At 41.3% G+C, this 25,076-nt stretch overlaps 2 protein-coding genes across 5 annotated transcripts in view; both read right to left on the bottom strand.

Annotated features, from left to right (window-relative positions):
* Positions 1-20,965, bottom strand: part of TAFA4 (TAFA chemokine like family member 4) — a 206,410-nt gene extending 185,445 nt beyond the window's left edge. Inside the window, exon 1 of the mRNA XM_070455700.1 lies at positions 16,900-20,965. The gene's annotated coding sequence lies outside the window, so the exon portion shown is untranslated. The remainder of the gene's footprint in view (positions 1-16,899) is intronic.
* A 1,823-nt stretch (positions 20,966-22,788) lies between these two features.
* The window catches only part of EOGT (EGF domain specific O-linked N-acetylglucosamine transferase), a 39,787-nt gene continuing 37,499 nt past the window's right edge, over positions 22,789-25,076 (bottom strand). For all 4 annotated transcript variants that reach the window (XM_020910066.2, XM_070455697.1, XM_020910069.2 and 1 more), the window contains one exon: positions 22,789-24,974. In XM_020910066.2, coding sequence (XP_020765725.2) covers positions 24,828-24,974 — 147 coding nt within the window. In that variant the 3' untranslated portion in view covers positions 22,789-24,827. The remainder of the gene's footprint in view (positions 24,975-25,076) is intronic.

Here is a 25,076-nt window from a genome sequence, read left to right as displayed (position 1 = left end):
CCACCGTATGAAGCATGTATCACTAGTGTCCTATTTTTACAGATAAAGAAACTGAGGCACAGGGAGGTCAGATAGCTATTCAGTCACCAAATGAGGCCAGGCACAGTCTGATTCAAAAGTCTTTCCTTGGCCAGTTCTCCAAACTGCCCCCTCGCTGGACTGGAAAAGGAGATTGAGCCCTTATTGCAAACAGAGAACTCTAAAGACAGCTGCTTCCAGTTACAGCAAGTGAGCAAGAAACGTTGGGGTCACTTGATGGGGTAGTAGCCTTTCAAATCTGTTTCTTTCTTTTTGAAGCAGAAAATAAGTTCCTTTTTTCTGTAATTCACACATGGATCCTATCAATGTTATACAAAGGCAGAGGTTACACCCACTTCAAAATTCTTGAGACAGAAAGAGGTTGGAATACGAGTCCTGGTTTGGTTCTTCTTTGTTGACAGCTCCCCAGCTCTGGTCTATTTTCTGCTCCTGTCTGCCCAGCTCTATGTCCTATGATGCTGACCCATGTGGAATGGGCTCTGGGTTACTTTTTCCTTTGGCTTCTAGCTGGGTTTGGCCAATAGTCACCACCTGCCATTGTGTTAATTCAGGCCCCAGGGTGATGATGGTTACTTGTCCTTGATGGTTATCATGGTTACTAATAACTCAAGGTTACTAGTCCTTGAATGCTTCACTGCCCCTGGCAGGTTTTCTTGATCCAAACCACACCTTTGCAAACAGCCGCTTCATCTTGTTCTCTGCAGTGAAAAACCTTTGAGCGTTTCCAGGTCCACAAAAGGACATTTATGGGCCCCTGGCATTTCCACCTTTGTGAATCCTTCCTCCATAAAAAAACTATTACTATTACAGTGATTTTTTTAGTTTATGACAGCACTGATATAAAGATGAATATAATCTGGCTGGATTATAGCCACTTTTTCCCTCTTGGTTTTAAAAGAAATTAAAGCATTTTCATGGGCTCCATTTTCATAGGCCCCAGGCACGGAACTTCTGTTAATTTCATGCAAAAGTTGGTCATTGTCGTTTTCTGCCAGGACTCTGAAGGCGGAGTCTCTTCTACCTACAGACCTAGCAGGCAGAAGATGGACAGAAGCACCCAGGTAGATAGGCTACTATCAAGTTAAAATCATGATCCTAGGGTCAAATTTCCCAAACAGCCTGCTTTTATTATAGTAAACCAGTGTCTTTGTCCCTAAGCAGATCCTATTTCCAAGTCACAGCTATGATGACAAGATAACAGAAAGAAATGGAGTATCTAGTGTCGAATTAATTCCAAGTTCATTTACTACTCACCACATTCCAGTAGCTGATGACACAACCACCAGAGACTTTATTAATAAACCTCATGCTTCTGTATGTAAATATATCACTCAGTAGCTGTGAAGGAGAGCTTTTTTTTTCTGTATGTTCTCAGAAAGATCCCATTCTGCTCCTAACACTACAGAGCAAAGTTAGAGCTGGTTTTGTGTTGTCTTTAAATGAGAACTCCAAGTTTGGGGGATGATGTGTATTGCCTTTTGTTGGTCATCGATCATTAGTTAGGTATTGACAATGTTTAAAGTTATAGTTAGGATTCTATTTCCTTAGACGGCTCACAGCCTATGGCCTCCTCTCAGCCCAGCAGGGAGAGAAGTGGACAATGTAAATTGATGATAGGTAGGAGACAAAGCTAGACAGCAGACGGATTTTTAAATCTAAGACCAAGTGATTGATTTTTCTGCTGGAGGTAAATACTTCATACCTTATGGAAATGTGGGACCAATGCCACCTCAGATTCGCTTTATCTCTTTTAATTTTCAGTTCTAGTTTCAAGTGGATGCCAGACTTAAAGCTTAAGCGTCTGGATCTCTCTGTATCCCCTTTGACGGACTAGAGGAGTGAGGAGGTCCCAAAAAGGACAGGGGAAGCTAAGAGTCTACCCCTCAGCATCCTAAATATCAACCATAAAACTAATGAACTGTGGCAACTGAACTGTCTAAGTTCATTCCAAATTATGTCTTGGTAAAGTTCATCTTTGTTTTCAATTATCATCCTGGAATCATAAATGGCGAATCTGAGGCACAACTTCTTTCCTCTCTGAATCCTGTTTGCATTCTTCTTACTGTTAAGCCCATAAAATGCAATGGGCCTCTTTGCTGGATACTTAGAGACATGAATCCTCTCTTGGGAAAAACAAACAACAACAACTTAATTATTTTTTAAGGAATTAAATCTGAAAAGGTCTCTGAAAACCCTGATTCAATGAATCCCCATTTTGATATGTTGCTAAAGATGGTGTTTTTAAGCATACCCCCCTTAACTATTCATAACCCAGTTATAAGTTCATTTATATTTTATATCTCTTTTTCCTCCATCCTCTTATGACTATATAACATTTACCCTGATAAGTTTATAAAGAATATTGAGGCTAATACTTGCTGGTTTTAGTAGAAATTAATCAGAATCCATCTGTTCCCTTCTTAGCCTGGACAATTTCATTACAACTAAACTAGGGATTATAGGATTCTTACAGCTTCTTTTTTTTTTCCAACACAGTTCAGTTGATTTAGAAACAATCATTAAAGCTGCTTACTTTAAGGAAGATTGTTTCCAATCTTCCCTTCTTGCAAGGCAGAGAGAGATGAAAGCATCTTGATCCTGAAATATTTATATCTAAGGCTGGATATCTGTATCGGAGGCATGATAAATGATTCCACCCAAAGACTTTTTATTTTAAAGTCATATTTCTTATCTTTACACCTCACTTTTCTCACAAGCTGGAGGAAATAAGCACTAAATACACCCACTGCCCTTCACCCCAAGTAGATTTTGTATCTTTATTTAATTGTAAATCCAATGTGGCATAATAAAGAGATTCAAAGATAAAGATTACCTTTCTGACACTGACTATTTATAGGGATAAATATCAGTTATCCTTATGTAGCCTTAGAATGATTACCTTCAAAGGAATGCAGAACATAAATCAGAGGAAATGAATTTAAGCCTCCCGCAAGGACATACCTTGATCTGGGATTCAGGAAATCTGAAGAATTAGAAGTGATTACTAGAGAGTAATTCTGGGTTTACCCAGCCTCACACAGGTGCTCTAATTAACTATTCTCACTTTTAAAAAAATCTTTTCCATGTTAATGCCCTTTTCGAAGTGTTAGGCGCTCAGTTGTGTCCTACTCTTCACCCAGGCTCCTCTGCCCATGGAATTCTCCAGGCAAGAATACTGGAGTGGGTTGCCATTTCCTACTCCCGAGAATCTTTCCCACCCAGGGATCAAACCGGGGCCTCCTACATCGCAGGCAGATTCTTTTACCATCTGAGCCACCAAGGGAGCCCCTGGTGCCCTTTTGGTTGAAGTTAAGATGCTCAGATCTTTAGTATACATCTGGATGCGCTTTGATAAGTATATGCAGTCTCAGAACCATCACTTCAGTCAAGATCTAGAACATCCCCCACTCTTAATTTGTGAGTGTGTGGCTGTATTTTTAAAATGAGAATGATTATAGCCCTCTGCTACTACGAATGAAGTCTGCTCTAAAATCCGAAAGGAATAAAATAAAACCAAAGACCTGTGAGCTGGTTCCCTATGGAGCCAAAAGCTGTCTGAAACTGATCCATGTCTAGGGCCTTTTAACAATCTAACAAAAAAAAAAAAAAACAAACAAGGAATGGATCTTGACCGGCAGGCAGAGGGGATGGCGTCATGGCCTCAACATCAGATTAGAAACACAGTGATGCCCTGGGACTGGACGCTAAATCCTGGCAGACGATGCAGCCTTTCATCTTTTGAAATGGAGAAATTGAATGAAGCAAGGCCAATTCTGGGCCAGACAGATGAGATTTTTTTTTTTTTTAAGTTCCTAACTATTCTACATAGACATTTAAACTTCAATTACCTCAGACCTAGAAACCCTCCTTCTGCCCTTGACATTTCCTCCCTCCCCAAGAATTTCTGTGTAGCAGAAAATCAGTTACCCACCTAGATGTCCAGACCTCAGGACTCTGCCCCCTAGGGGTGCTTCCTTGTATGGCAGGAATCCTGCTGCTTGAAAGGAAATGTACAAACACCCATTCTTAGAAAGGCTGAAGAGAATATTGTACCAGTGCAGCCTAAGGAGTACAAAACGCTCTTTACCTCATTCAGGAATTGCTGCTTGGAGACCTACATACAAAAATCAAGTATGAATGGACTGCAAAGTATAGTAAGAAAGAGCTGAATTATGGGAAGTTGTTTCTGCTAGTGTGTTTAAAATGATGATTCTGGGTTACCAAAGGGGAAAGGTTGGTGGGGAGAGGGATTAGGAGTTGGGGATTGACATATGCACCGTGTGTGTGCCAAGTCGCTTCAGTCAGGTCCAACTCTTTGCGACCCCATGGACTATAGCCCACCAGGCTCTTCTGTCCATGGGGATTCTCCAGGCAAGAATACTGGAGGGGGTTGCCATGCCCTCCTCCAGGGATCTTCCCAACTCAGGAATCGAACCCAGGTCTCCTGTACTGCCGGCAGATTCTTTACTGTCTGAGCCACCAGGATGCTCATATGCACTCTACTATATTTAAAACAGATAATCAGTAAGGACCTACTGTATAGCGCAGGAACTCTGCTCAGTATTCTGTAATATCCTAAATGGGAAAAGAATTTGAAAAAGAATAGATACATGTATAACTGAATCACTTCGCTGTATACCTGAAATACACAACATTTGTAAATCAACTACAGTCCAATATAAAAGGAATATTAAAAAAAGGAAAAAAAAAAAGGAGCTCTGTCCTGGCAAATTTTACTGTCACAACACATGGTACCAGAGTATTTAACTTCAAATTTCTGGCTCTGTCACATTATCGACACATGACTTTAAACAAATGACTTATTCTCTGTACTTCTGCCTCCACCTCTATAAAACAAGGGCAGTGATGGCATAATCACATCAAGGGTCAGCCAGCTTTATCCATCCAGGGCTGGATGCTAAGTCCTTTAGGCGTTGTGGGCAGTGTGGTCTCTGTCACAATTGCTCAGCTCTGTCAAGGCAGCCCCAGACAATATGCAAATAAGTGGGCATGGCTACATCTCAATAAAACTTTATTCATGGACACTGAAATGCGAATCTCATAATTTTAGGGAGTCAAGAAATATTCTTCATCCTTTGATTTTCTTTGTTTCAGTCACTTAAAAAAATAGAAATAATGTTCTTAGTTCTCATTACAAAAATAGCAGCAGCCAAATGTGGCCAAGGGGACCAGAGTTGATTAACTCCACAATCAACTCACAGGGTTATTAGAAGATTAACACATAAACAACTCTTTGATCATTATCACTACTTCTGTGTTATCATTTGTGACTATTATCTATTGGAATTCAATTAGTGCAATGGACAGCACATTCTGCGGGGATCTGATATCAGTACTGTTTCCCAGAAAGTTGACCTTATGGGCTTCTCCTTTTGAGAAAAAGACATAGAGGTCCCAAGAGAGAAAGTAATCTTCGTGTCTTCCTCCAATATCTAAGAAAGATACAATGAACACTGTCTCCAGATATGGATTCAACATACAGAGAGCACCATTGTATAGATCCCATCATTTGGGGAATGATTTTTTAAAGCCACTGCTGTCCATTTTTGCACATTAAATCCCACAAAGAGATTTATTTACAACATTAAATCATCCCCTTGCTGCCTGGCTACATTTTTAAGTATTGAAATATTCATCACACACTCTAAGAAACTAATGCCAAGTGTTTTATGACCTTTTAAAGGATGACTTCTTTAAAAAAAAAAAAATCACCTTCAAATGTGGATGTCAGTTTTCAAGCGGGTCTGATGAAGAGTAGTCCATTGTCAAACATCAAGGAGATAAACATGAGATCACTGCCCAGGGAAAGCACCCCTGGAGATGAGCTGATTTAACAAGAAATGTATGTGATGCACAAAGCTGTGTGCTGGGGCTAGGGAGACGGGATGAAAGGTAGAGAAGAGTTTGGGACAAAATATTTTTGCTTCCTACTAGGAAAAACAGACTCTATCATCTATAGCAATGGTTCTCAAAAGAAAAGGGGGTAGACTTTGGCAATATCTGTATACATTCTTGGTTTTCACGACTAAGTTGAGGGTTGGAATGACTAAAGCATCTAAATGGGCAGCGGCCAGGGATGCTGTTGAACACCCTACAAGAGACAGCATAGCTTCCCCACCCCCCGACCCTGGAAATAATTATCCAGCCCCAGATGGTCAGTAGTGCCAATATTAAGACACTGTAGTCTATGGGAATGAACCAGATGATCCCACCTCACATCTGACTTTTTTTTTTTTTTTGCTTTTACCTTGAATTGGCTATTACAGGCATGTGTCAAAGAACTAAAGATAAACCTGGGAAAGCATCCTTCCCTCTGTATCTATTAAGGATCACAATTTAATTAGAACCCTCCATCCACCCACTTTCTCAAAGTCATCATGATGGAAAAATTTCAAGATTGGTGTTAACTTAAATTACACAAATAGTTCAATTACCCCAAAGAAAACTGGTACCAGATCACCAGATTGCTGAGCAACTGATGATAATTCGGTAATTCAATTTACTGAAGAGGTAACGTGACAAACTTTAAAAGCAAGTCAGCAGTAGCTAGTAGCAAGCCATCTAAGAAAGCCTCTTACTCCTGGGTATCAATTTGGATCCAATCCTATTCCCTGTTCTCCACCAAGACGGATCTGCTCAATTTCCTTAAGTAAATAAGGCCTTTTTAGACCAACACAAGATGAAAGAAGAGCTGAAAATCAACTCCCATCCTTTGACAAAGAACCAAAATATTAAACAAAGAGAACTAGATGAAAAGCTTCTAGATCAATTTATGGAAAGTCAAAGTCTTACTGATGATCCTTACGGAACTTCAAATTATAAGTACAGTCAGTAGCATTGAATATTTAATACTGTTTTTAACATTTGTGATATCAGTTTAAAACTTTCTTTCCATAATAAAAATCTATTTAGCTAAATTGATAGAGTACTTTCCAATTCTATTTAAATTCATCTATATTTGTAGAGGGCTTTATAATGTATGATGTACATTCACATATATTATCTTACTTGGGCCATAAATAATTCTGAAGAGAAGGGATGGCCGGTATTACCATCCTTCATACACAGATGAAAACAGGTTTTCGTCCAGTGTGTAGGTCCCTTTAGATGAGCATATCGTGTTTCAAAGCTGGGTTACGAGGGAGTGTGGCACAGATAACTCTTCCAGTTTTCTAATGCCGAATAAACAACCCCAGCACACGTGGCTTAAACAGTAAACATCGCATAGCACCTCACAATTTAGTGAGACAGCACTGGGGTGGGCGGAGTGTAGCTAAGCGATTCTGTTCCGTGTGGCACTCAATGGGCTCCCAGGGCTAGCTCTGTGATAATTCAGCTGTTGGCTGGGGATGGAGGATCCAAAGCTGCTTTACTCACCAACCCAAGGGGGCTGACCCACATTTTCTTCATTCAGTTGACAATCAAGGTCTATGGATTCTCACACTTAAGAGCCCGCTTCCCTCCACCCTCACAGCCACTCTCCCAGTTCATCCTCACTTTACTCCATCCTCACTGCCAGTATAGGTACTATCCTATCTATACTTCTCTTCTATTTCCCCTGCCCGCTCCCCCTTCCCCGCTCCCCGCCGCCACTTGCTTCCAAACAATACAGACTGACCGTTCTAAAATCCAACCACAATTATGTCATTTTCCATTTTCATTGGGAGGCACCCAGTTAAGGATAAAATCCACACTCTTTAATGTGATTTACAAATTTTATTCTTGTGTGATTCGATGTGAAGACACCGAATGCCATCCTGCCCCCGAATATTTCTCTCACTGGCACTGCAACCACAACAGGTTCCATTATCCGTTCCTTCCAGTCAAGGCATCTGGAGACTCTGTCAATTGCAAATGGTCTCTAATAGTAGCAGCCCCAATTAAAACCATATCGGCCATTAACTCCTTTATTGGGGTTCATTCATCAACATATCTCTGTGGCTATTCAGTTCTTTGGGAATGAGAGACAGGATAGGTAAGTTCTGAAAAAAGCAAGGGTTGTCAGTTTGCCTGAAGTCATTTCTAAGGCATAACAATTAAAATAACTTACAAATATACATTAAAGTTAAAATAACTTATAAATATACATTAAATAAACTCTATCATCTGGAGATACTGTATTGCAAAATTATCCTGTATGCTATTTTTCTGATGAAGAAATTAGATCGTGATCAATATTAGTCAAAAAAATTAATGTTCGAGGAATAGAAGAGTGGAGATAGTCACCTTTGATCCAAAATTTCAAAATTATCTAGGGAATCATTCCACCATCTTCATTTGAAGAGTGCCATTGCTAGCAAAAGTGTGTGTTAGTTCCTCAGTTGTGTTCTACTTTTTGAGACCCTATGGGCTATAGCCCACCAGGCTCCTCTGTGCCTGTAATTCTCCAGGCAAGAACACTGGAGTGGGTTGCCACGCCCTCCTCCAGTGGATCTTCCATTGCTAGAGAGTCAATCAAATTCCCCCAACATAAATTCCACGAGATGACTTGCATGCATTGTTCACTTAGAAATTTGCAATATCAATAACTTCTGGAAAGTAGGGACCCATTATGCAAGACTTAAAAAAATTATTTCCATATATAGCTCAACTTCTACACTGTAATAGTATTTATTATTAATAATATGGTATGACCTTTAATAGAATTTAACATTTTAAAAACCCAAGTTCTCTGTCTCCTGCTCAACTTCCACTGATGTTTCACTTTTCCAAGTTTGTATCCTGGTTCCAAGAAATGGAACCTGTGGTCACAGAGGTCAGAAGACCCATACCCTCACTGTCCCACATGCCTGGGCTACTGGCTCCTCCTGCTTATCTCCTTCATGTATCTCCAGGTTTCCTTGCTTTTTTCTGATATACTTGCCACATTTTCCACCATCTCCTTTCCTAGCAGCCTCTTACATATCATCACTCAGCTCTTCAAAGCTCCCGTACGTCACCTGCCTATAAAATCTGAATTCCAGTGATGACAATGGCAATGATGATGCGTTAACAGTTTTCCATCACTTTGATGTTATGTTATCTTGAGTATCTCCCATGATCCTCACAATACCACCACCACATCTGAGTATTATTGGTATCCCTTTAACAGAACAGGAATCTGAGGCTCAGAGAAGTCATCTTGTGGAGGTTGTACAATTCATCAGTATTTTACAAAGATATTCTCATAATGCTAACTTGGAAAATTTAATTGATTAAGACCCATCACCCAGATTACGTTTTTATATGAAATATTTATGACTAAAATGATACGATGTCACAATTTACTTCAAAATAATTCAGTGCCAAAGGAGGTAGGGTGTACATGAAACAAGAGTGGCCATGAATTGATGATCATTTTAAGTGGGTCACGAGTATGTGGGCGTTCATCGCTCACTCTACTTCTGCATGTATTTGAAACTTACCAAATAAAAAGGGCTTTGTAATTGTCATCTATTTCATACAATTAAACACAACCCAAACCTACTGACCAGGATAGCCGTTCAGCGTTTGTAGGTAATTTTAAAAAGTTCTATTATGCATCCAGGCTTATAAATACCTAATATGGGGATACAGGAAGAGCACTCCAGCTTTAGGTACAAGAGTCTCATCTTTGTCACACAAGTTTATTTTTTTTCCCCTAGACCTCTGTAATATTCATTACATACTTGTCTCAGTGAAAGAAACAATTACCCAAGTGCTATGTCCAACTGCATAGTGTTATCTTTTAATTAACCTGTGTAGCCTTTTTTTTTAACTTAACCTAGTTTGAGAAGTGACAGCCTCTTGGGCTGTCTAAATAGTGTTCGTCACTGCTCCTTGTTGGGTCTATTCAATCAAAAAAATAGTTCCTGGTGTGTGGTCCAGCTCTCCAGAACTGGAGATACTGTCTGTTCAGCCATGATCCTTCTCACAGCATCAGGAATGCAACTCATCTTCCTAACCACAGTGCCCAGAATTGTCTCAATATATTAAACACAGATTGATAGAATATGTTTTCTTCTCTCAGTGTTTTTCTGTAAAAGTTCTTCTACAACTCCACCTACAGACACTTCTGCCAACTTATAATATTCAGTGTTGGGAATATGTAGGCTAGTGGCATACTTAGATATCTGCTGAAGGGTTCTATGAAAAGTGCCACATTTCTGGGTGGAAATTCATCAGAATGTAATCAAATCTCTGGGGGCTTCCCAGGTGGCCCAGTGGTACAAAAATCTGCCTGCCAATGCAGGAGGCACAGGAAACTGTGGTTCGATTCCTGGGTCAGCAAGATCCCGGGAAGAGGAAATGGCAACCTAAGTGAAATCTCTAAAAATGTGCATGTCCTGACATTAAGCAACACTGTATCTTGGAAATTATCCCAAGGAAACAGTTGGATATATGTATAAAGATGCAGATATTCAAGGCAGAACAATTTTTTTCTTTGATAATATTCAGTAGCTAGAAACAGTCTCACTGCTCAGTGACATGAGATCAACTTAATGAAATTACCTGCAGACATTAAAAATGGTGATGTAAATATTTTTATGGTACTGAGGAGGTGGCCTTTAACTCCTATTGTTAGCAAATAATAAGTTATCCAAAAATACACATACCATGAATATGTATATATTTGTTCAGTTCAGTCGCTCAGTTGTGTCTGACTCCTTGCGACCCCATGAATCGCAGCACTAGCTTAGCAGAAATAAAGTTTTATCTGCAAACCTGTGTGTGTACAATTTATGTATGTGTTTGAATTGTGTGTGCACCTTGGTAGTATGTGTACAGCCTAGATCTGGATTAATAAATACTGTGGTTTCCTTTAAGTGACTTTTCCCTATCTGTATATCATATATTTCTGCAATCAACCTTAGTGGCCACATAAACAAAACAGAAACAAAAATAGCAGTTAATACATTAAGAAAAAAAAAGATGTCTAAACATCTTTCAAAGAGTTCAGATAAAATAAGATTAGAAAACCTTTTGGGAGCACTGTTTCAATAAAGAAAAGCCTTGCGGTATTAATTATTGAACAGAAATGATGGAAAAGGTAATGTGGAAAGGAGCAGAGAGAACGGGGAAGAGGTACCTTGTGACTGGTAACAACATCCCAATTCAAGGCTGGAAGCTGTGAGTGGGAAGTGCCTCCCCACCCCAAAAAAAGTGAAACACTGCAGTGCATCTTCCCTCCCTTTTGGGGGTGTCAGAGCTCTCTGGAGCTCCTATAATAAGTCAGGCATTACCTGCTCATCCTTATAGCCACCTCTCAAGGTAAGCATGCCTCAAGGGTGGCCCCTGGGGTCAACGTCTTACCCAAGTTCAGAGCTGGGAGCCTTGAGTTAAGGTCAGGAACCCAGGCGTGCCCTCTGCCACTCCCCTGCAGGGGCTCACCGGGCCAGGGCAATGAGAGAGCCATGAAAGCTCAGAGACAGGCACAGCCTCTGATGCATCAGTGAGCAACGCAGGAGCTTGGGAATGTCTGGGCAGAATCTCTGCAGAAGAATGGGCTCAAGCTGGGCTGTGCAGGCAGTAATGAGGGGACCATTTTAGGAGCCAGAAGTGAGCCTCTGTGACTGTCAATTATGCAGGCTAGATGTTTACAATGAGCAGTCTAGCTTCAGGCCAATATTAACTTCTGTTCCTATTACTATCAGATTAATTGCATTTTGTTGCTTTTTCTAAATACACTTCAAATCAGGAAACCTATAATTCAGCAGTTGGTCATTAAAGAAGCGGCGGATCTACAACTGCGTTATCTGAAGCTCATCTACAAAATGAAACAAAAATCCAAGGTTGGGTTTCCTTTTTTGGGATGATAAACAGAGCATTAATAACAAGTACCAAGGACATGATTTCTGAGTTTAGGAATGCCTGAACTGAAAAATTCTTTAGATAACAAGGGAAATCAAGGCAAATAGACTAAAGAGGATTGAAGGGATGTGGGTAAATTTGCATTTTAAACAACTGCTTTCTAGAATACATAGAAAATATGGTTACAAAAACTTTCATTTCAAGATTATAGAAACCAAGAAATACACAAATCATATTTATGTTAGGATGCACTTGTACAAAGATAAGAAAGGCTTAAGGGGAGTTAGTATAATTTCAAATACTAAAATAGTAAGTCACATTTCCTATGTACTTCAGAGACTATATATAAGTATGCATATATATATACACATACACATAAATAAAATAAGTCTTCATTTTTCATTGTCCCCCATGATCACATGCTTTTTACATGCAGTTGATACTGTTCCACAGCTGATCAATAAAACACGGTTTGCATCTAATGACCAGAGAGTTGTCAATTTTTAAAAATCCCAGCCTCTCTTGTGGGTTACTGACTTCAAAGACATGCATTAAGATTATTAAGCAAGTAATGATTGATTTATTACATAACGTTAAGAAATGTTTTCTTTGAAGCACAAATTAAAAGGTCACAGATGCCCCAATTTTTCTCTGGGTTGAGAGTTAAAAATGCAGAATAGATCATTTTGCTGGCCGTGAAGGACACGTGAAGGGGATTTGAAGTAACTCTCTTTTCCAGGCAATATTTTAATGAAATGCTTAATATTCAGCAGTGGATTAATGAGGCTGTTCTCTATTTTCAAACAATGGTGAACAATTAAGACCCAATCTTGAAAACAAATTGACACTGCTTGTTATTTTGTGACGGTATTAAAATGACCATCGCTGGAGCAACTGGCATTATTTAACAGGACGGAAAATAACCACCGACACATCAAGCAATTCAGTGGAGATATCTGAGGGGGAAAAAAAAGGTCTGTGGCAGCTGCTGCTCCTAGAAATAAAGCTGACATTTTAGGATGAAAGCAATTTGACCAGCTGAAACCTCGACATGCTGTGTGCCACGTTCAGAAGTCACCCAAAATACATGCCAAGGTCCTAAACATTCTCCAAAAAGCCAGCAAGCTGTGCAAGTTCTCAGTCCTGGTTTCAAAATACTCAGAGGAGAAGAGATGGGTGCAAATCTTTGAAGAGCTCAGACTTGAGAATGGGAATGGAATTAATTAGCCACAGGAGTATAATAAAAATCATACATCAAGTGTGGGAAAAGAAATCTATGTATGGAGATTAACTGGGAAAAACCAACCTTCCGACGGAACTCAAAATTCAATCCAAGATAGCCACATCTCCTAAATAAGGAGGAACTAAATACACTGCTCAGCAAACATATATCAAGCTGCACACAGAATAATAAATAATCTCAGTTTCTCGGTCCCTTATTATGGAAAACGAGGATAAAATTTCAGTGGTCAATGAGAATGAAATATTTTTTCATGCCCAAGACTCATAGAACCTCGGGGAACTTTTCTTACACGTTTATTAGTTGTAATTGTGTTTACCTATCTTCCCCAAGGAACATTCTTTCTAATTCCACTTCTCAAAACTCCAATCTTTGCTTCCCAGGTCACAAAGTTATTTAACTTGTTATTTTAGATAATTTATATAATTCAGTCCTGGCCTCCCCCCTTTCAAAAAAATGTAAAGTCTACATGGCCAAATTGATGGCATGAAATGATAGGTTTAAAGAGTAATTCATTATACTATCAAGATCTTGGCATACCAATTGCTGAAAAGACTATTTTGAGCTGTCACTTCTAAAGCACATATTTTTTCATTGACTGACATGCCAAGTGGTTGATGGAATAATGAATTGTTCCCACTGACATGACCATCACACACAACCCTTGGGCTCCATGTAGCATTTTTCAGGGTGATGAATAACACTGCCACTTTTTCTGTGGTGGATCAAACTAGGAAGGTGAGGTCAGGTGTGGGGACTGGCTGAAGATGGGGATGAGGGTTTAGGGGTGGAGGGAAGGGTGGGGTGAGGACCAAGGATATGGGAAATGTCAGCCTGTCAGTCAGGGTGGTGGGGCATGTTCTACATTTCTCAATTAAAAACATGCACAACTCCACATTTTAACATGACTGCAGCAAAACAGCCTGTTCCGAATAGTGTTTTGCTTTCTTGCTTGGAAAGGGTTTTGTTTTTTCTCTTTTCTCTGACTTGATCACTATTTTCTGCTACTGCATTCAATTCAGAAACTCAGTTTCTCTAACTCAGAGACAAGCAAGGCAACCAGATGAAAACCACGTGGGTGCTGTCCTCAGCACGGGTTCAGTGCATGTTCCCCAGTTACTCTCGGCTACTATGGTATCATCACACACCCCTGTTATCACTGGGGTGGGCCAAATCTAAACCCTGCTACGCAGTCCTGCCCCAAGGACACAGAAGTGGAGCCCAGAGCCAAGGGCAGCTCCAGAACTGACGGGGCCCCATTGCAACCGTTGCCAAAAGCCCCCAGTTGCTGATTCATACCAGCCACTTTCCTAATCCCAAATTAGGCAAAAACGTCCACCCCTTTACTCACCCTACAATGCCCCAATCAATCACTTAATGCCACCCTTCCAGCAAGAACGTTCTTTGTCTTGAGGCTATAAAAATTGGCTACTAACCCGGGAAAACTGTTGGCTCTCCCAAGGCTGGCAGGAGGTCAGCCCGCTGTGCTTGCAGCCTCCACATTATCTCGCCCTTTGTTCTTAATAAACTCATTCCTTTCTGCAATACTGTGTTTGGAAATTCTTTTGCAACCCACGTTAAGACTGCCACTTCCTGGCCAAGGAGCACCTTCTGAAGGCCTGCAGACTCATTGAGCAGACTTGACGGGAGCCCCTGGTGATGTTAGGGGGCAGGTGGACAAAATGCTGAATATTGACAAAAGTCACCAGCCACATAGGCAGTAATGCATTAGGTACTTCTCATTCATGTAAAGAACCTTTTTCTATGTATAAAAGACAGGCTTGGATCTTCACTGAGACAAATCTCTTGTCTCTCTATCATTGGCAAATGATATGACTTAGTGGTAAAGAACCTGCCTGCTCATGCAGGAGATGTGAGAGATGTGGGTTCAATCCATGGGTCAGGAAAATCCCCTGGAGGAGGGCATGGTAAACCACTCCAGTTTTCTTTCTGGGAGAATCCCATGGACAGAGGAGTCTGGTGGGCTACAGCCTATTGGGTCACAAAGAGTCGGACACAACTGAAGCGACTTAGCACACACACGTGCATCCAAAATTTATCAAGAGCTCATACAACTTGACATCAAAAAAACAAACAACTCAATTAAAAGATGGGCAGGAGATCTGAACAGTCATTTTTCCAAAGATGACATACAGATGGCCAACAAGCACATGAAAAAATGTTACACGTCACTCATTATCAGAGAAATACAAATCAAAACCACAATGAGCTATCATCTCATAAGTGTCAGAATGACTGTCATTAAAAATACCAAAAACAACAAATGTTGGCAAGAACATGGTGAAAAGAGAACCCTCATTGATTACTGGTGCGAATGTAAATTGATACAGCCACAGTACAAAACAACATGGAGATTTTTCCATAAAATTAAAACTCGAACTACCATATGACCCAGCAATTCCACTCCTGAATATATCTCCAAAGTAAATAAAAGCATTAATTCGAAAAGATCTACACACTCCGATGTTCACAGCAGCATTAGTTAGAAGAGCCAAGGCATGGAAGCCAGCTAACTGTCCAATGACAGGTGAACGTTTAAAGCAGAGGCAGAATACCACTCAACCATAAAAAAGAAGTTTTTCCATTTGCAACAACATGGATGGACTTGGAGGGTATTACATTTACTGAAATAAGTCAGACACAGAAAGACAAACACTGTATCATATCCTTTATTTGTGAAATCTAGAGAACAGAACTAATGAATATAACGAAAACAAAATCGACTCACAGATATGAGGCAACCAAAGAGCCACTACCGGTGGGGAGAAGGAGGTGGGGAGGGGCAAGCTGGGGGTAGGGAATTCAGAGGCACAAACTACTATGTATAAAATAAACAAGCTGCCAGGATACTCTGTACAACATGGGGAATATAGTCAATATTTCATAACAACTGTAAATGGAATGTAACTCCTTTTTTGGAATATAACTTTTAAACTGTGAATCCCTAGGCTGTACACCTGAAACAAATTATTATACAGCAACTGTATTTCAATTTAAAAAGCAGTGGGGGGAGGAGCAGGCTTGGAGCTTCACGGAGACAAACCCTAGTCCAGGCAGAGCCCTTCTCAGCCATGTGCCTCTGAGCGCTAACATCATAAATAACACCTGCCTCAAGTTCCCCTCTCCCTCCAACAGACAGCAATTCACTTTATTTCTTTTAAAAAAATAAACACAGCTTTGGTGTGGAGCCCCGTACCAAGGTCACAGGACAAAAAATCTCCAGAACTGACCGAGCCCCATAGCAACTGTTGCCATGAGCCTGGGGATCTAAACCAGCCACTTCACTGAACCCATATTAGGTAAAATATCCATCCTATTACCACTCCTATAGCATCCTAACCAATCACCTAATGCCACTCTTCCAGTAGGAGTTTTTTGTCTTGAGGTATAGAATTGGCTACTGGCCCACTAAAGGGGTCGGCTCTCCCACCAGCTGGCCCACTGCCCTAACAGCGTCTCCCACTCTAACAAACTCTAGTCTCCTCTCATGCAGCCTCAAGTCTGGAAATTCTTTCCCAACCTACCCACAGACCACAACACCCCACCTTCTTAGTAGTCATTTTCCTACATAATTGAAAACTCTGAGGTATACTAGGATTTCTTGAAGTTTCAACCCATTCTTAAACACTTCTAGCAAACAAACGAATCCCCTCTTCCCCAGCATTCAGAAGGCACACATTTTGTAAAAAGATGTCAGAGTGAGGCCCAGAAGAACCTCCCTCCTGGCAGAGCGACCCCTTGGCCACTTTACATAATTGATCCTTGGGCTTACATATTAATATGTGCATATATTTGCATATATCACATACCTTTTGCCCGTTTAATCATAGACTGAAGGGGCAGAAGCGAAGTTTGGACGCAGATAGCTGAGAATCCTGCGTCCAGGAGAAGGCAGGCTGGCAGTCAGGCCTTTGCCTTTGCTGAGGTTCTCAGGTGATGCTGACAAAACCACTCAGTGGGAAGCGAAGTTCAAGTTTGATAGCCCTGGAGCCTCTGCAACTTTTGTCTGGAGGCCGCTTGGTCTCTAGGAGCTGTTCCACCTCGTAGGACTGTCAGTCCATCACTGAATCAAGCAGACCGCAGCAGCCACTGTCCTCAAGGTCTTTCAGGCTCCAGTCGTCATCACGTGGAGGATTCTCCGGTGCTCACGGCCGAGGACCCAGGCTTCCTGTGGGTCTGGGTCATCTGCCTCCTATTCTCCTTCCTCCACCTCCCAGCTCTTCTCCCAGCTTAGGAGGCCATCCCGTGTGCCAGACCCAAGGTGTGCTACCTGATTTTTGCCTGCAAGGAAGCTTCCCTCTTGCCCCAGGGCACGGCATCTCTTGGTTACAAGTTCCTCCCCTTCCCAGGCAGCCCCACTGGTTATCCTTACACAGCCTCACCTGCGTGATTACCTGATTAAGATCAGGCTCCTCTATCCTCACAGCTGTTTGCACCATGAAGGGCCGTGCAGATACAAGGACCAAATACAGCCTCACAACAACCTTCAGGTTGGTCCCGAGTAGTGTCCATTCACAGATGAGAAAACTGAGGCTCCCCGAGTGTCAGTGGCTTGCCCTAGGTCGTTGGGGTAGTCAGTGGTAGGTCAGAGCCGGTCCCTTCCACCGCTCTGCCACCCTGCTCCTCATCATGGCTCTGCAAAGCTGCTTTTTGTCCTAAGACTTCATGTGTTTGCACTTGCCCGACCTCATGCGGGGGGAGGGGCAATCTCAGAAAGTCTGAACTGAGCCGGGGAAGTAGATGTTATCCCCGGGTCCTGTGTTCACTAGGAAGCAACAAGTCCAGACCTTTCTGTAGGGTTCTTGACCGGCGGTCTTTACTTTCACCAAGAATGCAGACGTTTGGGGGGGAGTAGCGGCTGCGCTGGGTCCTTGCAGCCTACAGGCTCTTCATTGCTGCGTGTGGGCTTTTTCTCTACTTATGGCGAGCAGGGGCTAGTCCTTAGTTGTGGAGCTCGGCCTTCTGGCAGTGGCTTCTCTTGGTGGAGCACGGGCTCTAGGGCATGTGTTCTTAAGCAGTTGCACATGCAGTCACAATAGTTGCGGTTTGTAGCTCCAGAGCGGAGGCTCAGTAGTTGTGGGTCCTCGCTCCAGGGCGCAAGCTCAGTAGTTGCAGCGCTAGGGCTGTACTGCGCAGGCTCAATAGTTGTGGGGCACGCAGACGTAGTTGGTCTATGGCAGTGGGATCTCAGCTCCCGGACCAGGGATCGAACCTGCATCCCCTGCATTGCAAGGCGGATTCTTAACCACTGGACCACCAGGGAAGACCCCCAGAAGCAAACTTACAAATGCTAATATTTGGGGTGGGGTGGGGGTAGAGGGGGAAAAATATGAGGAAGAAGAAGAAAAAAGAACTAAAGCAGCAGCAGCAAAAAGATAAAAGGAGACTGTAAGATGCTTCCCAGCTATTGGCCCTTCTCACCAGTCTCAAGCATAGCTGTAAAAGAATGGGCGCCTTTTTCTGCCTATTACTTTTATTCCTGGTCCCCCAGATTTATTGCCTGCACCAAGTAGCAGCCATCATAAAACTCTTTTCAACAGACTGCTATTTGAATTGCAAAAGTATGACTATCCAAGAGCATATAACCTAGTACAAAGTCAATATGATAGTATTACCCAGCAATTTCTGAAAGGCAGCTTATTTGCATAGACACCTGCCAGGCAGAACGAAAATCCCATCTGGGCTCCATGTCTCAGAGTGGTGATGGCAGTAAGGATGCGCCACCATCACATCTTACTTTTAATTTCACAGGCAAGAGGATGCATTGACATCCTTGTGAACTGCAGGAGGAAAAACTCTTGGGCCCGTTTCCACCAAGTGGACCATAAACACTTCTAAAAGCATCTTGTGTAAATTCTCTCCCTGAGAATGTTGATGAATAGTCCCTGCATTTTTGAAAAACGATGCGTAGATAAAGATATTTCTCTGGAGGATTTACATTTTTCTATCAGTGCTGAATGGCTTTCGCTGTGAATCGGTGCTTTCGTGCCCTTCTCCCCATTTTCTGCCGCCCTCAGGGGCTGGAGGGGTTGCTGCAGTAAGGGACGTACCGGCTTCCTCAGTGTTTCCATCATCCTCCTCGGTCTCCCTTTTCCGCAAGCTTTTCAATGTTATCTTGGCCTCTTCCTGCCTTTTCTTTGACCTGTACGTGTGTCTAGTAATTCCCTCCTTTCACTCTTGTCCTCGGCTTTATTTACTGCCTATCCACTTTAGGGACAGGTTTTCTTCTGAGACTTAGAAACTTCACCTTTAACTTCATCTCCTCTTTGCCAAGTCCTCATCCAGCTGCCCCATGGCAAACTGGCCTGATTTCTCAGGCACCATTATTTAACCCTCTGCCCAGCTCCGATTTCTACCTAAGACCATAGGGACTTCTACCTGTGCGTCCTTCATGTTTACTTCCCAGATTTTTCTGGAAATTACCATTATTTTTTACCTCTGCTTGTCCTACTGATCAATCTCAGCTTGAGAGGCAACGGTGTGATGGCGTCGCAGTGTGGCATTAAACTTGGAATAAGAATGTCTGGGTCCATGTCCTCCCATCACCGTGGTGTTGCGTGGGACAGTCACTCCTGGAGTCAGGCATGGCTGGGTGGGTTAGGTTCTTTCAGGCTGGAAGAGGTCACCCAATGCATGAGCTGAATGTACAAGTGGCCTCACCAAGAACTGAAAAGCAGCTCATAATTGTACTTGATACCAAAAAAGCACCAATAGCTGAGATCTGGTGTCTTGGTTCCAGAAACCTTGGCATCTTCCTCACATCTTCCATCCAAATGGCCCTGCTGAAGGGACCTGGGTCATTTCTTTACCTTTTATCTTACAACCTCCCTCTTTAATTAACATGGTACCACTCTTGGCATTTAGACCTCAATGAACTCCTTCGTTTACACTGCGCTTCCCCGTTGGCTCAGCGGGTAAAGCAGCTGCCTGCCAATGGAGGAGATGTAAGTAAGAGACGCTGGGGTGGGAATATCCCCTGGAGCAGGAAATGGCACCCCACTCCAGTATTCTTGCCTGAAAAATCCCATGGACAGAGGAGCCTGGTGGGTTACAGCCCAAAGGGTCGCAAACAGTCAGACATGACTGCGTAACTAAACACAAGCACGAGAACTCTTCCACCGACAGTCTGGTTCTGCTCAATAGTAACGGCACTTACATATCCAATGACCTATCAAGCCCAGTATAACAAAGGATTTAGGTCCTAGGAAGGACTGAGGAACTAATGGGCTATCTAGAGATCCTACAACGGAGCTCTCTTCCCAAGAAAATTCCTTCACGCCAGTGAGCCTGCATTCCACTGAACAGCTTCTGTCACTAGAAATCACCTTCCCAAGACCAAATGCTCTTTCCACAGGATGATTAGGAGATGGTACAAAGGATTCAGGAATTGGCTGCAGCTAAGAAATTCCACACTTAAATCTGAAAACTGTCCAGGATAATTTTCCCACTTTACCTCAAATCAGGAATGGAAAAATTACATCACACACAGAAGGAAGGCCTTATTCCTGGCACTCAGGTGTCTGGAATCTACAATGAGATTATTATACCCAGGCCTTCAGAGTGCAGAGAGGCCATCTGGAAGGGCTTGACTGCCACCTCATGGTTAAAATGCACATTACCGTCCAAAGAGAGGGCCCACATAACCGCAGCCAAGCTCTAAGCCACTTCCTCCGTGACAAGCATGCTTATGACATCCTATGCCATGCCCCAATAAGCTAACAGAGGAAGACGATATTAAAGTGTCTGGCAATAGCCCTTGATTGTGAATATAGTATTCTGAAAGACTGCTTTCTCCAAGGCAACCATACCTGATCTGATTATTGCTCTTAGTTTCAAAAAGCAAGTGTTTTTCAAATTCTCTCTCCATTGAGTATCAGAGAAAACTATATTGTAACTGCAAGGAACAGCCTAACACCAGGACTGCTTTCTCTATTGTCTTTTCCACCCAACCTCTCTCTTCTCTTTCCTTCTTTCCCTCCCTCCCTCCTTCCCTCTTTCCCTTCCTTCCTCCTTCCCTCTTTCCCTTCCTTCCTTTCATCCTTTACTTCCTACATTACCTCTGTTTAAATTCCTTCACAAAGAAAGCCCTATATCCAATCTACCTATTACTTATTAGCTGTGTGGCTTTGGGCAAGTTCCTTAACCTGTTTAAATATCCCAAAGAATGGTTTTTACATTTGTTAAAAGATTAGAGGTGGGAACCAACAAATAATATGGGACAGAGAACTCATATGGCCCACAAAGCCACTCTCACCTTCTACCATATGAAGTACACAGAACTGTCTTCAAGGAGTCTTTAAAACAAATAAAATCTGGATCAAATGAAGCCTTAGCTATAACTTTCTGTTGGCAGGCAGTAGAAGGGAGAGTGGAACACGGTGAATGGTAACATCGCACTACGGAGGCTATAGAGGGTCTGGGAGATCCACCCACCACCACTGCGGTGGGAATACTGACCACTGGTGGATCACACCAAGCTCCCCTCCAGGAACTGCCTTCAGCTGAAGAGAGCTGCCCTGATCCAGACTACACCCCTCTGGAGAAATGCCGGTATCAGGGATTCATTGCTACAAGGATCTCCAGCCTTTACAATCAGCTCTACAGTGCCCCCCTGTGGCCTCACTTGCAATTGTGTTGCAGCTCCACACTCCCTCCACCCCAGTCTGGTCCCTTTTCTTCCTTCCAGGTGTCCATCAAGGAGCATCTTCCCCAACAAACCACCTGCATACAAATTTACACCCTATAATCTCTTCCCCAGGGTACACGACCTGAAACATTTCTCCAGAGTCTCTTCCCAGCATAACAGCTACAGTTATCCTCTTCAGTCAGGCCATTCCTCCTGTTGAGATCCCTTCAATGACTCCCATCTCATCACCATCAAAGGACAAGAACCTTGCCATTTGCACCCCAGGCCCATTGCCTCTCTGAAACTTGTCTCCTACTCCTCTGCCCCTACACTGGCTTCCTGGCTGTTCCTCAAACATACCAGGTACCCTCCTGCCTCAGGACCTTTGCACAACTATTCCATCATCCTGGAATACTCTTTGCTGGCTATCTACATTGCTTCCTCCCTTAGGTATTTTAAGTCCTGACTCAAGGGTGACCTCAACAAGGACTTCCCTGACCCTCTACCTACGAGTGCTGGACTCTGCCTCCCCCCAGAGCTCCACAGCCCTCATTCATGTTTTAGTTTTGTCCACATCATGCTTGTATCAACATCCAACACACAGTATATTTTCCTTATTTATGTTAATATCTGTCTCCTCCATCAGAACGCAAGGTCCATGAAGGCAAGCACTTTTTTCTGTTCTTCTCACTGCTGTATCCCCAGAACCTAGAGTAGAAATGTACACAGTCGTTGCTCCATCAATATTTACCACATAATTTGGTGAATAAATATAGGACTATAGATGTGGGATCAGAAGACATGTGATCTTTAGGGAGGTCCCTTAAACAGCATCTGACTTTTGTCACATTAAAAAATGGGAACAACTAAGTTGAGTTTATACAGATTATGCAATATACCATGAAAGCATCACATAATAAACTGCTAAATAATTGTAAGGTACAACTTTTCCTTAAATTGAATTATCAGTGCACTACAAAATTTGTATAATCTAGAGCGACCAGATTGCCAAAAAAAAAAAAAAAAAAGGTAAACATCTAACATTCAGACACAGAAAATCTTGAAAATAGTCTGGTGTTCAAATAAAATATAAAAAGATTTATTCCAAAGCCATATCCCAAATATACAAACAATGACATGCATCTCTTTCAAAGACTTAATAAAAAGAGCAGTCTTTACACATTTTAAATTTTATAACAATTTGAAGACCTTCTTTTGCTCCCATCAAAAAAAGAAAGTCTGATAAAAGTGAATTACATAAAGTACCTAGTATATTCTCATTTCTATAAAATGTACTGTTTCTTTGTGAAATATGCAAATGTAACATTTTATTATGAAATTGTTTTCAATGTCTAAAATACTTGCTCATCTACAGAATCACATTCCCAAACACTTCTTAAAATGAGGTAAGAAGATACATGCTGAAACCTTTTTTTATCAGGCCATTTTTTTTTAGATGTTTTCTGCCTCTCTGACTAAACATGCAACATAGCCTTGACAATTCCTTTCATGTGAATAATCTTCTCAGCAGTTACTCAGTATTTTGGACAAAGAATAGGAGCAATACCAATCATTTCAAAAATCATGTTGTAAGTCTTTTTAAATATTGTAAAGGTCTCAAATCAAAGCTACTGCTACAGTGATTCATTAATTCATTTACAGATATTTTAATAAATATTCCTAAACTCTAGAAGACTGCTGATAATCCTTTAAAGCAGGAGTCAGCAAATGTGTTCTGTAAAGGTTCAGATAATAAATATTTTAGGATTCTCAGGTCACTTGTCTTCTGTATATTCTTTTTTCTTTTAACTACTCTAAAACATACAAAAAAATTTAGGTCTGCTGTACTTTGTTAATCCCTTACTTAAAAAAATAGAAGTTGCTAGTCTCTAAATGAGATTACTCAAGTGTTAATAAAATGTAAACTTCACATTTTGAAATAAAATAAATCCATGGTTTCTGACCACTAAATTGAAGGTTCATAAACAGTAAGAAGTGAATCTCATTGAGGGAGTAGGGTGGATGTCAGATACACTTTTTAATCTATGACACTCTCTTATGGCTTCTTATTCATTTTGAACTGGCTAATTCACGTGTGTCTTTACCCTTTTTTGCCTTTACTTTTCTTATGGGGAAAAAAAAAAATCTCTTCTTGTGGCTAATTTGAAGTTTGCAAAATCAAACACTGGAATAGTTCCATGCTAAAAGAGGTAGACAGATACACACAAGTATATGCACTTACAAATATGTGCACAATGAAACCACTGTTTCATACATATATGCTCTCCACGACTAAGAAGGAGCCGGTGGAAACCAGCTAGAAGATACGTTAAAAAAAAAACTGTTCTAAAAACATTCTCATTTGTTTTTATCATATGTGGTTGTTACATGTGGGGAAAACATGATTTGCATATGAAATATATGAATATGACTTAAGGAAACAGCATGATTTATTCAGGTTCTGGATGAATATAACCTGGCGTTGACTATAAGGATATAACAGAGAATTCATTGGGACTAAGTTTGGACTCTGATAAGACAAAAACAGATCTATTTATAATACTGTTTGATCTGTAACACAGTCCTATAGATTGGTACTGAAAACCACAACTGTGTGCATGTGTGTGTGCATGTATGCATGGGTGTGTTGCATGTCTTCCAACTATGAACAGTGCTATGAACAAACTATGGCAAATAGATGAGTCATGATTTTACTCAAACATATCAAGTTGGAAGCCTCTAAAATGATGATCTCACGGTATTCTACAAATACACAAATTCCAAAACTAAGAAAGTTGCAAACTTTGGCATCCCTAAGAAAAAGGTTCAATGATATCAGTGAGCCCAGGCCCAATTTTTGAACTATAAAAAGTAAAGTTTTCAGTGCAAAAATAGTATCTTGATAAATAGCAATGACACAAAAATCAAACAAAACACTTAAAAGCTATAAAAGACATAAGCAATATCTTGAAGGCATTGTACTGGTATTTAAAAAAAAAAAAGGCGATTTGGGGCTAGGAGAGAACAGGCTGTTTTACCTATTTAACTGTGAGGTGAGTCTGGGTGTGGGATTGCTCAAAAAATCCCCTTTGGCAAAAAGACTCAACACATTTATAGCTCATCATGTTTTTTCTTAAATGGCCACTTTGGGTGTTGCAATACATGATCTGCAGCCTGAAGGACAAGGTACATAAATTCTTCTACATCAAAAGAATAGTTGGTAAACTTTGGATGTTCCCCCAGAGTTGGGTGGTGGCCCTGCAAAAATAGCAAAAGACAAATTTGTAAGCTGTTAAGGATGTGGTTTTCTGAACAAGAAGAAAATTCTTTTACTTTAGCCAAAAGCAACTGTTTTAATTT

This window comes from Odocoileus virginianus, chromosome 26 (genome assembly GCF_023699985.2).
Source record: "Odocoileus virginianus isolate 20LAN1187 ecotype Illinois chromosome 26, Ovbor_1.2, whole genome shotgun sequence".
Classification (NCBI taxonomy): Eukaryota; Metazoa; Chordata; class Mammalia; order Artiodactyla; family Cervidae; genus Odocoileus; species Odocoileus virginianus.
Note: the sequence above shows the minus strand (reverse complement) of the source record. Positions and strands in the feature narration are given on the sequence as shown.